Source organism: Lolium rigidum, chromosome 5 (genome assembly GCF_022539505.1).
Source record: "Lolium rigidum isolate FL_2022 chromosome 5, APGP_CSIRO_Lrig_0.1, whole genome shotgun sequence".
Taxonomy (NCBI): Eukaryota; Viridiplantae; Streptophyta; class Magnoliopsida; order Poales; family Poaceae; genus Lolium; species Lolium rigidum.
In genome coordinates this window covers 22,177,865-22,191,075 of record NC_061512.1, presented here as the reverse complement: position 1 = coordinate 22,191,075, position 13,211 = coordinate 22,177,865, and the positions used below count along the sequence as shown (strand labels likewise).

Here is a 13,211-nt window from a genome sequence, read left to right as displayed (position 1 = left end):
GTTTGATAGTAAATCTTCTTGTATTTGGGACGATGGGCCTCCTAGCTTCCTAGCTTTTTTACTTAGTAGTATTATAAAAGATATAACCGTGATGTAACTCTGGATCCAACAAGTTTCTGACGCAGCGTACCTAAGGGGACTGGAAGGTTTTTAATGAGACGGCTTGCTGGAGATTTTATTTATATTTATTGGTTCAAAAAAAAAAAGATGGCCAGGCTACCAAGATCGGGGCAGCTATAGGGATTAAACTGGTCATAAGAGAATGACAAGTAGTTGGGTACAGCTTTAGCTAGATATTTGATTGGTCACGAGAATCAAGGGATAGGCTACATGTTTTACTTCACAAGATGTCTGAATGTCTAGCCAAATGCTCCAACACGAACTAGCACATACATTAAGCCTCCCTACTCTTACTAGGACTGAAGAATCCTGAGTAATCTCCTGCTAGGACAAATATGTCCTTCATATGTCCTTAAATACCTCAAAAGGATACACATAGACAAACACCATAAATAGATATTTGCACATCTGAGAGCATTCCAGCAGCAGCTTCACCTCTACATGAGAACTTATCCAACAAGCTGGTCTACAGGATGATCTTGTCAACCAAGAAACCAATATGGCTTGGACACAGGCCACCTGCCATCAGAAAAAAAAAATTATAAGTTTTTTCGGATTACTTTTAATATAAGTTCATTGTTGAATAGATGGTATATACTACCAAAAGCAATTGGCATTGAGAAACATAACAATTACTTACTGGTTTCTCTTTCTCTTTAGGGTCTTGGAAGACAAATCCATCTTTATGGGACGACCGACCAAAGTAGAACTGTCCAACATATGTTCTATTTAAGTTGGTGCTGAACACCTAAACAACACATATATGTGTCTGCAATAAGATTGGAATAAAAAAATACCTTTCTAACAGATCAAACCCCTCCATCAAAACTGTTAGAATCTCCTTCCTTGGCAGAAAAGGAGTTGTTCCACTTTCATCATAAAAGTTCATGCCAAAGAAAATGCCTGTATGCAAACTAATAAGGGGGCCTCCAATTCCAACCTAATAGCAAAGAGCACAGACAGTTACAAGAACTTGTGCCAACAGTTCAGTAGATGTATTAATAGATTGAACATACTGCTCAATAGATTAACTATCCACGTCCGTACCATGTAAAGAATGACCAGAGAAATTTACCACTGTACCTTCTTGATTTGACATGTGGACAAACGAAGGTCTGGACAATAAGGCTTTTTTGACATACCAGTAGAGAGAAAAGCCTTGTATTTACCCTTTAATTCACCAATTGATGCCATCAATAATCCGTGAGACTGTTTAGTCGCACGCCCAATAGCTACTACCCGATGCTTGTCACGGCGACGCCTTATCATATTGCCATCCTGCATATCTGCCATCCACTCTGTATCTCTAAATTCCTGGACATTCAAGATTCCTTCTGGAGAAATACCAGCAATGGGATCACGTTTTAGACGGACAAGGGCAATGTTGTAACTTTGATGATACAGTTCCAGTATCCCCTCCACGGGAGGGTTTGGCGGGAGGAACACCTCAATCTGCAACAAACATAGCGGTCACGCTCAACTAATTTAGCATCACCTAACTTGACCAAGAAAACTGAATAGGGTCACTAACCGTCAACTTCTCATCAATCTCGCCTTCAACAGCACCAGTCCTGACCAAACTGGCCGAAGTAAGAACAAACTGGCACTCTCCGCCTGTTATAAGCAGGCCTGTGCAAGCAAAACACCTCTTGTTATCTGCACATCAGAACTTTTGAGCATTAGTTAGTGAGGATAAAATACAATTACTGCATAAAACTGTAAACATCACCCTTGAATGAAGCAACCGAGACAACACTTTCGGAAATTTGCCGAGTTAATGTTCCACCAAGTTGATCCCAGATAGGATACCTCCCATAATCATAAGAGAAATCGAAAGGATACCCTTCCCAATAATGAAGTTGACCAAAATGCTCTTCAAAACTACCAGCCAATCTCCCATTGACTGGTTTATTAGGACAGGCGTACACAAGTTAGCAATGAACAAGTGCACAAGGGAGAAGTGAGCAATATAAAAGCACCACTTACGCTCAAACAAGAGTGGAGGTGGCAGGGGATAGCCCAAGGACTGAAGAATCTTAGATTCTACCATAAATCCTGATGCAACAAGGTGTCATTCACATAATCAATATGGTGCGCAAAATTAATGGCCGGCAGGCAACATTTAGAATGGTGGCAAGCATGATAATTCACACCTGAAGGGATGACTGTTTCTACACCTTCAGGCAATGAATATCCACGAAAGTGGGAAGTTGTACTGCAAAGAAACATGTTGAATACAGGTTAAAAAGTGCACATAAACCAAAATTTACAACAGGAGACAAGTATGAATAATACTCGAATATCAACATATAAAAATTCAATAATACTTGGATATCAACTTATAAAAATTAACAAAAATGACGTGAGGATGAAGATGAAGATGTTAAAAAAAATGTGTCACTTTGTACTTTTCCAAAGGCTTTGTTCATAGGCTCGTGGGTAGTTTAGTCATGTTTGCTCAGGAAGTTTATTTGCCTATGTGCAGTTTTATAAGTATTGGGTTCATATTCTTGCTCTATATATTGTCTGGATCTACCATGCGTATGCAGTCTTCTGTAATAATTGGCGCTTTATATGGCCTGCCCTTCTGTTAGTTTTTTCCTATTCTGTCTTTTTGGTCTGCATATGTCTATTGTTTTCTTTCTCAGTTCCTATAGACTCTGGTAATACCATTCAAAGTCTGCCACCACTTGGGTCCCACCTGACATTGTCATTCTACCTTGTAATCATCATTATATTTATTTATGCATTGTGGTAGTTTGATGATAAATTTCTTTGCTGCAGTGGACTATAGACATGTAATAAAATGATACTGTGGAGGTATTCAGCAACCCGTTGTATGCCTGTTTAGTTGTACATTGGTCGTAGACCATGTTGGATGTTACTCCACAATTCATGTACAGCTTTGACTAAATACTTTGTTATTGGTGTTGGCTAGCGGTGCCTCTTATCTATTTTGAGTTGAACTCAACATATCTGTTTTGTACTTGCCCTGGAGTGCCAAATGTTAGATAATTGTTAACTTGATAATTTCCCAAGTAACTAGTTCTCTTAATCTGAGGTTAAAGTACACATTCCAGCACAAGCTGAGATAGTGGCAAAGGCAGTAAGTTAAATCCATCACTACAGGCAGTATTGATTTGTCTTTTGTTTCTTCAACTTATAAGTCTAAAATGCATTTTGTGGGCAACAGATGGGTTGATCTACAAACTTCCAAACCAAAAAATTGAACTACGAATGAACCTGAGAGTTGCCAATACTTCTTGGCATTGGATCGACATGCATAGCAAGATTCAAAATATGATGGAAAAAAAAAAGCAAGTTGCTGCTTCTTGGACAAGCGGCACGCAAATAATAAGCTACTGCATCTTAATTTTCGTGACCTTTGTATAGACCATGCCACCATACTATGTTAGTTACATTTCTGGTATGATAAATGAATTTTAATGTGGTAGTATTGAGCATGAGCTACAACCTCTGTAGCATAACTGTAAATAGTTCAATGAACATTATCTTTTGTAAGAAGTGTTTCTTTTGTTATTTGTTTGGAAAGACAAACAAGTAGTGATTATTCTAGAACATAGTATATCCTGTTTCTGCACTAGTTGTGTCTTAAATGGTGATTGCATTTAAATTTCAAGTTTGGAACAGTCTCCCAATGTTATTGCCACTTATTTTAGGTTGCTGCCAAGTTCTTTGGGTGAGTGCTACGCATAAAATATAATTTTATTATTCCTCGGCTAAGATGTTACTTGAATAGGTTTTTTCCCTCTACAATCTTTCTTCTAAATAACCATTTCTGTCGGAGAACCTACTTGCATGGAACTAGCTCTAAGTGCTCACTCAACAAATAGGGCAACAATTTAATTAATGTTTTTATATGTTTTCTGCCCGGACTATTTACTAGTGGCTCATAAATATTAGACTTGCAAAGAAGATATACCTGGTTATCAGAAGAACATGCTGCAACCAATTATGAAGTTTCTTCGCTGATAGAAGGGTGATCTTGCCTTGACAAGATTCAACGATAAGCCCAGCAATATCAATATGTACAGATTCACCAAAGTCAAAATACATAACTGGCCCTCCACATCCACTCTAGTAAAGTGTCAGGAATTAGAAAGGAAAAGGTTGGCACAAATAATGCCAAAGAAGCAAGAAAACAAATGCAAGAGTGTACCTCTGTTATCATACAGTTGACTGACACAAGGTCTTTATCCTCGAAAACAGGATGGGAACAATTTGCTCTCATCAAAGTGCCATTGGTAGCACAGCCAAATGCAAATAGCTCACCATCGGGTTGGCCTCGGGACAGATCCACAGGATTACAGGTATCCATAGTGTAGACACATTCAACGCTCAAAGACGTGACAATAGCGATACCATTCTTTTCATCATATAGTCCCAAAAAGCCAACTAGAGTTCTATTATCAGAAGTACGAACTTCGATCTACAGTGAGAAAACCCTCAGTACAACATCACAGAATGATTGACCCCAATTATCTTCAAGATACGTGAAGCAAAATAAATATGACAACAGTGAGTAGCAGCACCAACCCTCAAATTATCATCTCTGGTTCTATTGTCATTAAATTTCTGGGCCAAACGTGCAGAAGTCGCAAATATTGTATGGAAATCTTTTATATTACCATGCCAGTGGCGTACAGCTATTCCGGAGCATGCATATACCAACACGTCTCCTGCACAGGATCATGATTTAGATCATTAACTGGTAAGGAATGCAGAAGAATGGATAATCTTATGCATATAGCAGAATAATCACCATTGAACAAAGCAATTGAGACAACACTGGATATCAAAAGTGAAGCTTGGTCAGTGTGGTGTGGTTTTTGGTAAATGCTGACTGGGTCACCAAATGCTTCCGGTTCGAATGCAGCATCCATCATCTTTTCCTTCATCTCATTCCTGTACTGCTGTTCCTCATCGTCTTGCTCCTTTCTCATATCCCATTCCACTAAATGAAAAGAATTAAAAAGAACATGCATGATAAACGAGCATATCGTGAGTGATCTAGCAGTTAATTAGGCGTGCAGTACTGTGCCCTAGCAAGTACAATAAATGAAAGGAAGAACCAGCTGCAACAAGAGAGCTCAAAGATCGATCCAGGACTCACATTGCCACTTCTTCAAAACGGATTCATCCACATGAAAGGTCCGCCGACTGCCGCTGCTCTCCTCCGTGATGGTGATCTCTGCAGTGCTGCGACATAAAATATCTCAGAAAATATATATGCATACCTATTTAAATAAACAAACCTCACGAAATCCCATTATTTTTTATAAATGGCACAAATCAGAGAGTTGGGTTAAAGGAAAGCAGAAACTGAAATCTAAAATTGGTAAATTGACCTAATTATTGATGTGATTAGAGAGGGGGTGACTACGATTGACGGAAAAACAACAATGGATTGACAGTGGAGATTGGAGACAGAACTGAAACATAACTGAGTTAGAATCTTCGAGTCTATGAGGGATCGACTCGATTGGACAACTGTTCCATGAGCAATTAAGCACGTGAGGAGATAGAGACACTCACAACGTGCAGCTTTTCGCAGCTGGGGAAGGAGGAGGAGCAGATCTGGAGAAATCAGACATCGCCGGCGATCGAGATTGCGGAATGTTCCGCAGCGTGCCCTGCCGGCTAGGGTTGGAGGTTTTTGTCCCCCTGTTTGTTACTAGTAATGTTGCACGTGCAGATTAATGAAATACTTATAAGCTGCAGCAGCAAGCGCAAAGGACCACATTAGCAAATCCATCAGACAATTGTATTAATTAAGAACATCATGGATAACTGTCGAATAGACCAAGCAGATCTGATATACAATATAGGGATTAGTATCCCAAACCAAAATAGCATTGCCCAGATTAGATACTTGATGTGAAAAATATATGAATGGCATACTAATATCACAAATCAAAGTACCTCGTGGACATTATAGCACTGAGCAATGAAAACTGTAACACAATAAATAACTAATTATTTCAAAAGAAATTACAAACTCATAAGAAGTTCCGACAGTTTCAGATCCATATGCATGTGCAGAAAAGTGACACTCAGGTAACGGCATATATTTCTTAGATAAGGAGCTAGCTTTAGATGCAGATCCATACGTATATGTGCCAGGAAAGAGACATTCAGGATCGACGTCGGCGGCAGTCAGAGGGTGATGTACCAGCGCCGGTTTTGATCAAGAAAGAGATAAACATCTCAATTGTAGTTATCCAAATAGACTTACCAAATAAATAAAGGGAAATTTACACCACAAGCTTGCAAGTGCTAAGCTCGGGGTATTGTTTCTCTAATAGAGCCGGCTAATGGCAATGTCTCTCCCACGTGCTCTCAGTTTAACCGAGGAAAAAAATCATCAAGAAACAGAAATATAAGCTGACAGACCATGCAATGCAAATTTAATCAAAATCTAACAAATACAAAAGGAAACTGGCAAAGTTGTTCTCTTCATAAAATCAAACAACAACTCAAGTAGATAAGTACTTTTTCCAAAACTTGCACACAAGCAAATTTTTACATACCCAAACTCATTCCTTATTTAGAAATTGTTAAAAGGCTGAGTAAAGTATGATGTTTCTACACAGATCAATTGCTTCAGGCACTATATTTGAAGTATGAGTATTTCAAATATCTCTGAATTAACGCAACTCAAAATTGTCAGGAAAGCCATATCATTCAATTTACCATTAATTGTATGCCTTTCCATGGACTCATGCCCCAATATTAGATTGAATAATATACATCTTCATGGAATAAACAACAAGACAGCAAAACCCACGAATTACACATATATCCAGCTCACGTTCCATCTATTGTAGCCTAGGTTTCGATCTCAAAGGGAATCCGCAGATATTAGGTAGGTTCAGAATATGCAATTCAAGTACCTTCAAATTTCTGCGTCGAATCCGTGTGCAGGGATGCGGGCTTGGTGGGGGGAGTAAGCCTTCGAGCTGGGAGCAGGCGACGGGCGGCGGCGTACACGAGACGGGCGTGTCCGGGAACACGGCTTCGTCGAGGACGGCGGCGTGGGAGCAGGGCGGCGATGGGCGCGCTGGTTACGGGCGGCGCGCTGGGGACGGTCGCTGGCGAAGGCCGATCTGCTGAAGGGCGGCGGTGGCGGCCGCACAGGACGGTCGGCGACGCGGCGACGCTGGGGACGTGCGGCGGCGTTGGGTCCTGTCTCGTGGCCTATTAGACAGCGATTGGAATTGTCCGCTCCCTGTGTTTTATACCCCCGCTAGTAAACGTGCACGTGCAATGCACGTATTTATAAGGCTTTTCTTAATTGATCCGAATATCACCTCTTACATACACCATACAGAGTACATGTAAAACATATACAACCTAAACTATTTGGTGAAAGATATAAACTATTTGGCTAGCTTAAACAGATGCATTTCTCTGAAACCCATGCCACCTGCCTTTTTGGTTGTGTTATTTCTTCCCATTTTCCCCAACGCATTCTCTGTTTGTCTGCATCTCGTACCCACCCGTACTTTTCCATTGAAGTTGTCGTCTCTTGCAAGTGTTTTTTTTTTTTGAAAGACTGAAGCGACTCATGGAATAAGTGGGGATCGCTTGCATAACAGCCTTCATCAGAACTTCACGTCCAGCTGAACTCAACATTCTTTCAGACAAGCCATCCGCTAAATTATGTATCCTTGTTGTCCACGTCGTTTACCTGAAAATTTAAGGCCACACATGGTCACAATCGCTGATGATGCCCATGACAGCTTGTTGACTCTGGCTTTTGCTTTGGTCAAGGCGAGAACAAAGATAAGTGGCAACGGTTCACTCATCCAGGATGAGTCATCCTGAAATGTGCTACATGCATCATATCGAGCTGCTGCACCAGTATTCGCAAAAAAAACTGCTGCGTTAGACCCACACAGACAAACGCTAGGACAAGGAAACATTTAACCGGTAATGCTATTCAGCGAAATAAAGCACCATACTAATCTATACTTGACACTCAGAGCAAGTAAGCAAACAAACAAGAAAAGAAAGCATGACACTGAGCAAATTGGGAAAGCAAAAAAAAAAAAATCTTTCCTTCATCTTCAGCAGCACACGTTCAAGCCAGTTCACGACCCAATCGATCATAAAACATTGGCTAGCCCAAGCAGCACTAGCACACATTAAAACAGATCAAGACAAAATAAATGATGCAGAAGTGCAAACAGTTTCATTTCCAAAGTTGAAGTTCTAAAATATATGATGCCCCAATATATGTATAACAGATTTAGAGTCAAACTTTCAACTAAGTTCAAGAAAAGTCCAGCTCCAACGCTACAGGATTATATAGCACATCCAAATTCTGAACTATCGTGTGCCATAATTACAAAAGTTCCAACACATATTCATGGCGCCATTCGATCATTCTTGAAGCATCAGTGCCACTCTGAGTCAGCAGATGGTTGTTGTTGGAAATTGGAAGTTGGAACTGGTTCCAAAACATCAGTTGCATTGTAGTACGATGCCTAAATGACAACAAAAATGATAATGCAAAAGGTAAGTAACGGTGAAAAAGACGCATTGAATATTTACACAGAATTTTATTACCTTGAATTCACTCAACTCTTCGCGCCATTCGACGGTTGACGAACGCAATCTTGTGCACATATCAAACTTTGCACCACCAAAGGAGGCAACGAGCTTCTAAAATCGTCAAGAACACAACCGCCCGTACTAAAAGCTGATTCACAAGAAACTGTTGGCATGTGGATGGCCAATATATCACGAGCCATGCGCGAAAGTATTGGAAACTGGTGTCTTCTATATTTCCACCAAAGGAGAATGTCAAAACCATCATCGTCACATTCAACCTCTTCAGAAATATACCTCTCTAATTCAGTTCTGCCATCAGCAGCAGCTGCAGCAGCTGCAGCTTTTCTTTCCTTTTCTTGCCATAAAGAAAAGAAGTAATTAACCTTTGATCTGCTACTACAACTAGGTTGTGTTTCTGAGCCATCACCTTGGCTTCCAACTTGCTCATACATACACTTGTATTCTTCAAAAAGAGAGTGCAATGTCTGATTTGCCTTCTTCAATACTTGTTCACCTCTAGTCTCACCATATGTCAATAAAACAGGTATCTTCAAATGTTCAGATTGCTTGTTCCTTCCATTGAGCAAGAGAACAAACATTAGTATGGATTGGTAGATAAAATGAAGAAAAAAGTGGAACAAATATTCAGATTGCTTGTACCTCGGATCAAGAATAGCAGCAACAAATATCAACATGTTCATCTCTTCAGGATCCCCCCAATACTTAATGTATTTCTCCTTCAACTTAATAGCAACAGGTTTGAAGGTATTATCATCGCCGTCACAGAAACGTATCAACCGCTGGTTTATACCAGCAACATGTCGAAACAACATGTGGGAATTAACATCCTTAGTTTCTGAAACTCTACATGTGAGTCTGTACAAATGTTTCAGAAATTTGGTAAATTTACGAGCATGCTTCCAATCTGTGTGTTGTGGAACCCCATTACCCTCCCCCAGCTCTGTCTTGTAGTCAGGATCTTTAAGTAGAAAACTCTCAAATGCCTCCTCAAACCTTTCAGCCCTATCTAACATAACATATGTTGAGTTCCATCTGGTACACACATCAAGACACAACAACTCAGTGCTATCTACCTTGCTGTATTGCACACATTTGTTGAAAGTACTCATTCTTGAAGTGGAGCTTTTAACATATTTCACAGCATCACGGATACGAGAGGCAGAAGGTGAAATTGCCTCCAAGCAATCTTGAACCACGAGATTAACAATATGAGCCGAGCATCTCATGTGAAGATATCTACCTTGTAAAATGCTCGCACCCCGATTTTTCAAAGCTGTCCTAATGTACTCTATAGCCATATCATTTGAGCTTGCATCTTCCATAGTAATAGCAGTGACGTTCTCAATACCCGAGTCAAGCAAGCATGAATCGAGTGCTTTGGCCATGTCTTCCCCTTGTGGCTGTCTAGTAAACAGAAGTTGAGTATTTTGTGGTTAAGTTTCCACTTGCTGTCAATGTAATGGGCTGTGAGATGCATGTACTTCTGAAGCCTTGAAGATGTCCACATTCTGACGGAGAGGCTAACCCTTTGATGAGATTCCTGAAAGAAGCTCTTTACCTTTGCTTTCTCATCCTCATAAATGCGAAGAACATCTTTGCATACTGTTTTCCTGGGAGGAGCGCTAAACCGAGTGCAAATCTTGGATGTGAAGCTGCTAAAACCTCGGCGTTGTGAAAACACAAGTGGATGCTCATCTTCAATAATAAGACGGGCAAAAGCTGTCCTAGCTTCTCGAGCATTGTATTTCCAACGAAATAGGGTGGGGCGAGATGGGTCATCAGGATCAGGTCGAACAAAACATTGAGTTTCGTTGCTGTCAGAATTCTGCGTACACCATTTTGCATGAGAGACCAGCGAGGACGCGCCGTTCTTTTTTAAATGGCAGGAAAGCACATCAGAGCAGTAGTTGCATATAGCCTTGTTGGGGTCATCTTTCATCCGTTTGTATTGCTCCCAGATATCTGAGCTGGGACTCATCTGTTTCCTCTTAAGCTTTTTTGGTCCGACGGATTTGTCACTGTGCAATGGCGAAGCAAGAGGCGGCGTAGTGCCAGATTCAGACATCTGAAATTTTACCCAGATAGTAGAAAACACGAATTAGCATCAGGGCATACAGAAAGAATCAGCAATAGAAGATAGGGAAGGAGATTACCTCGGAAGATCCTGTGTTCACTCCACCGCCACTCCTGCTGACCAAAATGGGCAGGTCAATAGGTGAAAGTAACTAGCTGGTGGCTCGGCTGCTCGGCTTGCCTTGGGGTTGTCATCGCATCGGGAGATCAGGGCCTGCAGGTGGACAGAAGATGAGTACGAGGACCAGAGCGACGGGGAGTAGGAACCGGTGAGGGCGAGGCTGATTGGATTGGCGATGGCCGCCAATCATAGTTTAAAAAACGGACCGGTGAGACTGTCGGTTCAGGTTTTTACCGGTTGGACCGCTGGTTCATCGGTTCACTATCAGGTTTTTTTTTTTAAGATTCTAAAGAATATATATTTTTATGCTATGCAAAAATATTTCAGACTTGGCAATTTTGGTATTGTATTTGACATAACAGCAAGAACCTTGGATAGTGAGATGCAAAAGCATCCGATGCCTGAATTCTCAAGTCTGGCGCACTTCAAAGTCTTATTGAAGAACCGGGGTCATCAGCGGCTGGCATATCCGCACTGATTCAGAAGTTGAACATTTGACCACAGCCAAAGTGCGATTTGCAGTGCCTCAGTACAGTATGGGCCAGGAGCATAACAGAATTTTCTTTGAAATGCCTAAGATCCCAAAGTCTTATTACAGGAAATGTTCTAGCAAGTGAAACTAGAAGGGAAGTCTCAGGCTGTCAGCCAGAAATCAGCAACGGCCAAGTAGCCAGCAGCAGCCCAGCGTGAATGTATGCATTCAGGATGCAGCGCAAGCAGAAAAGAAATGCAGCGGCGCGGGAGCATACCTCTTGCCGTTGCCGGGTCCGGGAGATGCAGAGCAGTGGAGCCGAAGCCTGCACTGCGAATGCGAAGACGTCCGACGGTCCGGCGGCAGCCCGTGAAGGTGTGGCCGGCGGTGCGTCGGCGGTCAACCTCAACGTTTCTACTCAGTGGCGGCGGGACAAGGGGTCGACACGAAACCTAGAGAAAGCTCATTTTCTTCAATTTCCAAATTTGCCCCTTGTATTTTTCACACAAGAATAAATCAACGCAATTTCTATTCCGTGCCTGACCTCGTTTTGGCATACATAAGACATCTCCAGTCGTGTTCCCAAACCCTCCCCAAAACGATTTGGGGTGCGCTAGATCGTTCCTAGCCGCGTGTGCCAAAGCCCTTTTTATCTGACGTGGTCTGATACGGTGTCTGGTGCCCCGAGCCCGTCCTCGCTACACATGGAACGGTCCGGGCACGCTGGACACAACGAAATGAGAGGCGAGGAGGCGCGGACCCGACGCGTCAGCGGCTCGGACGCTCAACCGTCGCCTACATAGCGACGATGCAGTTGCCGGGAAGGGGAACCATCGTATTGGCAACCGCGTCGACCGACGCGCCAACCGCTGGAATGGAGCGCGAACTCCTCGGAAGAGCAACCGCTGCTCTCTTCGACTTTTGCGCCGCCGTTCATCCGCGCTCAATAAGATCCGGCGCTTTCGGATCTTCAACCGGTCGTCATTCATCCAAGCTTCTCACGATGAGCGACCTCTCTGGGTTTCCATCAGACACCGACAACGAGGGCAAGTCTCCAGGATGGCGCCATTGGTGGGACAGAGTCCGGATGCCCAGCAGCGGTAATGATTCTCCGCCGCCACTGGACATCGCAGAGAAATGGCAGGCCATGGAGGAGGAGGGGGAGGAGGAAGGGTCCGAGGAGGCGAAGACAGCGACGGCCCGGGCGAAGGCGGACACGAAAGCGAAGTCGAAAGCCAAGGCAAAGGCCAAGGCACAGCCGGCGAGCACTAGCGACGACGAGGAGGACACATGTTCCTCCGACGCGTCGACCGACACCGCCTCTTCGGAAGTGGTGATGAGCAGGAAGCGCCACCGTGATGAGGACGACGAGGCGGGAATCAGAGAAGAAGAAGTAGTTTTAAAAAAATTATATGTAATTTGATTATATTTTTTCGAAGTTTTTATATGTAATTTGTTTATATTGCACCGATTTAAATATTAGTACATAGTTTTTTTCTATATATTAAAATTAATTTTAAGTTTTGGGGTGGACGTTTGGGGACGCGGTTGGGGAGCGATGTCCCCCAAACGCCGCACGAACGAAACACTTCCCCCAAAGACTCGATCTGGTGTCGTTTGGGGGACAACTGGAGATGCTCTAAATACCGACGAGGCGGGGGCATCACACATCCGGCGGCCGGCCAGGCCATGGACAACGGCGAGGGGGCACCGCCAGCAGCCAAGAAGAGCAGGCCAACGGGGACGCCGTACATGCCTCACGAGCTGGTCTCGGTGATCCTGGCCCTCTGACCGTCGTGTCGCTGCTGCGGTTCAGCTGCGCGTGCA

At 42.8% G+C, this 13,211-nt stretch overlaps 2 protein-coding genes across 2 annotated transcripts; both read right to left on the bottom strand.

Annotated features, from left to right (window-relative positions):
• Positions 1–324: 324 nt before the first annotated feature.
• LOC124657992 lies at positions 325–7,123 on the bottom strand. Its single transcript, XM_047196446.1, has 15 exons — positions 7,035–7,123; positions 5,677–5,856; positions 5,255–5,340; positions 4,904–5,095; positions 4,678–4,820; positions 4,301–4,570; positions 4,064–4,218; positions 2,274–2,335; positions 2,107–2,175; positions 1,850–2,023; positions 1,652–1,776; positions 1,204–1,572; positions 918–1,060; positions 761–829; positions 325–639 (listed from the first exon to the last, which is right to left on the bottom strand). Exons 2-15 carry the CDS (start codon positions 5,733–5,735, stop codon positions 603–605), a joined length of 1,953 nt encoding a protein of 650 aa, XP_047052402.1. The 5' UTR covers positions 5,736–5,856; positions 7,035–7,123; the 3' UTR covers positions 325–602.
• A 1,253-nt stretch (positions 7,124–8,376) lies between these two features.
• LOC124654290 (zinc finger BED domain-containing protein RICESLEEPER 2-like) lies at positions 8,377–10,104 on the bottom strand. The gene is made up of 3 exons (XM_047193305.1): positions 9,358–10,104; positions 8,713–9,270; positions 8,377–8,630 (listed from the first exon to the last, which is right to left on the bottom strand). The coding sequence occupies exons 1-2, from the start codon at positions 10,101–10,103 to the stop codon at positions 8,724–8,726; spliced, it is 1,293 nt and encodes a 430-aa protein (XP_047049261.1). The 5' UTR covers position 10,104; the 3' UTR covers positions 8,377–8,630; positions 8,713–8,723.
• Positions 10,105–13,211: the final 3,107 nt, after the last annotated feature.

Bases quoted from the DNA above. Each gene is read 5' to 3' on its own strand.
- LOC124657992 (XM_047196446.1), bottom strand. From the start codon at position 5,735: ATGTCTGATTTCTCCAGATCTGCTCCTCCTCCTTCCCCAGCTGCGAAA. The intron at 5,341-5,676 runs GTGAGTGTCTCT...TTTATGTCGCAG, and splicing joins GCTGCGAAAAGCTGCACGTT to CACTGCAGAGATCACCATCA. The intron at 4,571-4,677 runs GTTGGTGCTGCT...TTCTCACTGTAG, and splicing joins CCAGAGATGATAATTTGAGG to ATCGAAGTTCGTACTTCTGA.
- LOC124654290 (XM_047193305.1), bottom strand. From the start codon at position 10,103: ATGGCCAAAGCACTCGATTCATGCTTGCTTGACTCGGGTATTGAGAAC. The intron at 9,271-9,357 runs GTACAAGCAATC...GCTCAATGGAAG, and splicing joins GCTGCTATTCTTGATCCGAG to GAACAAGCAATCTGAACATT.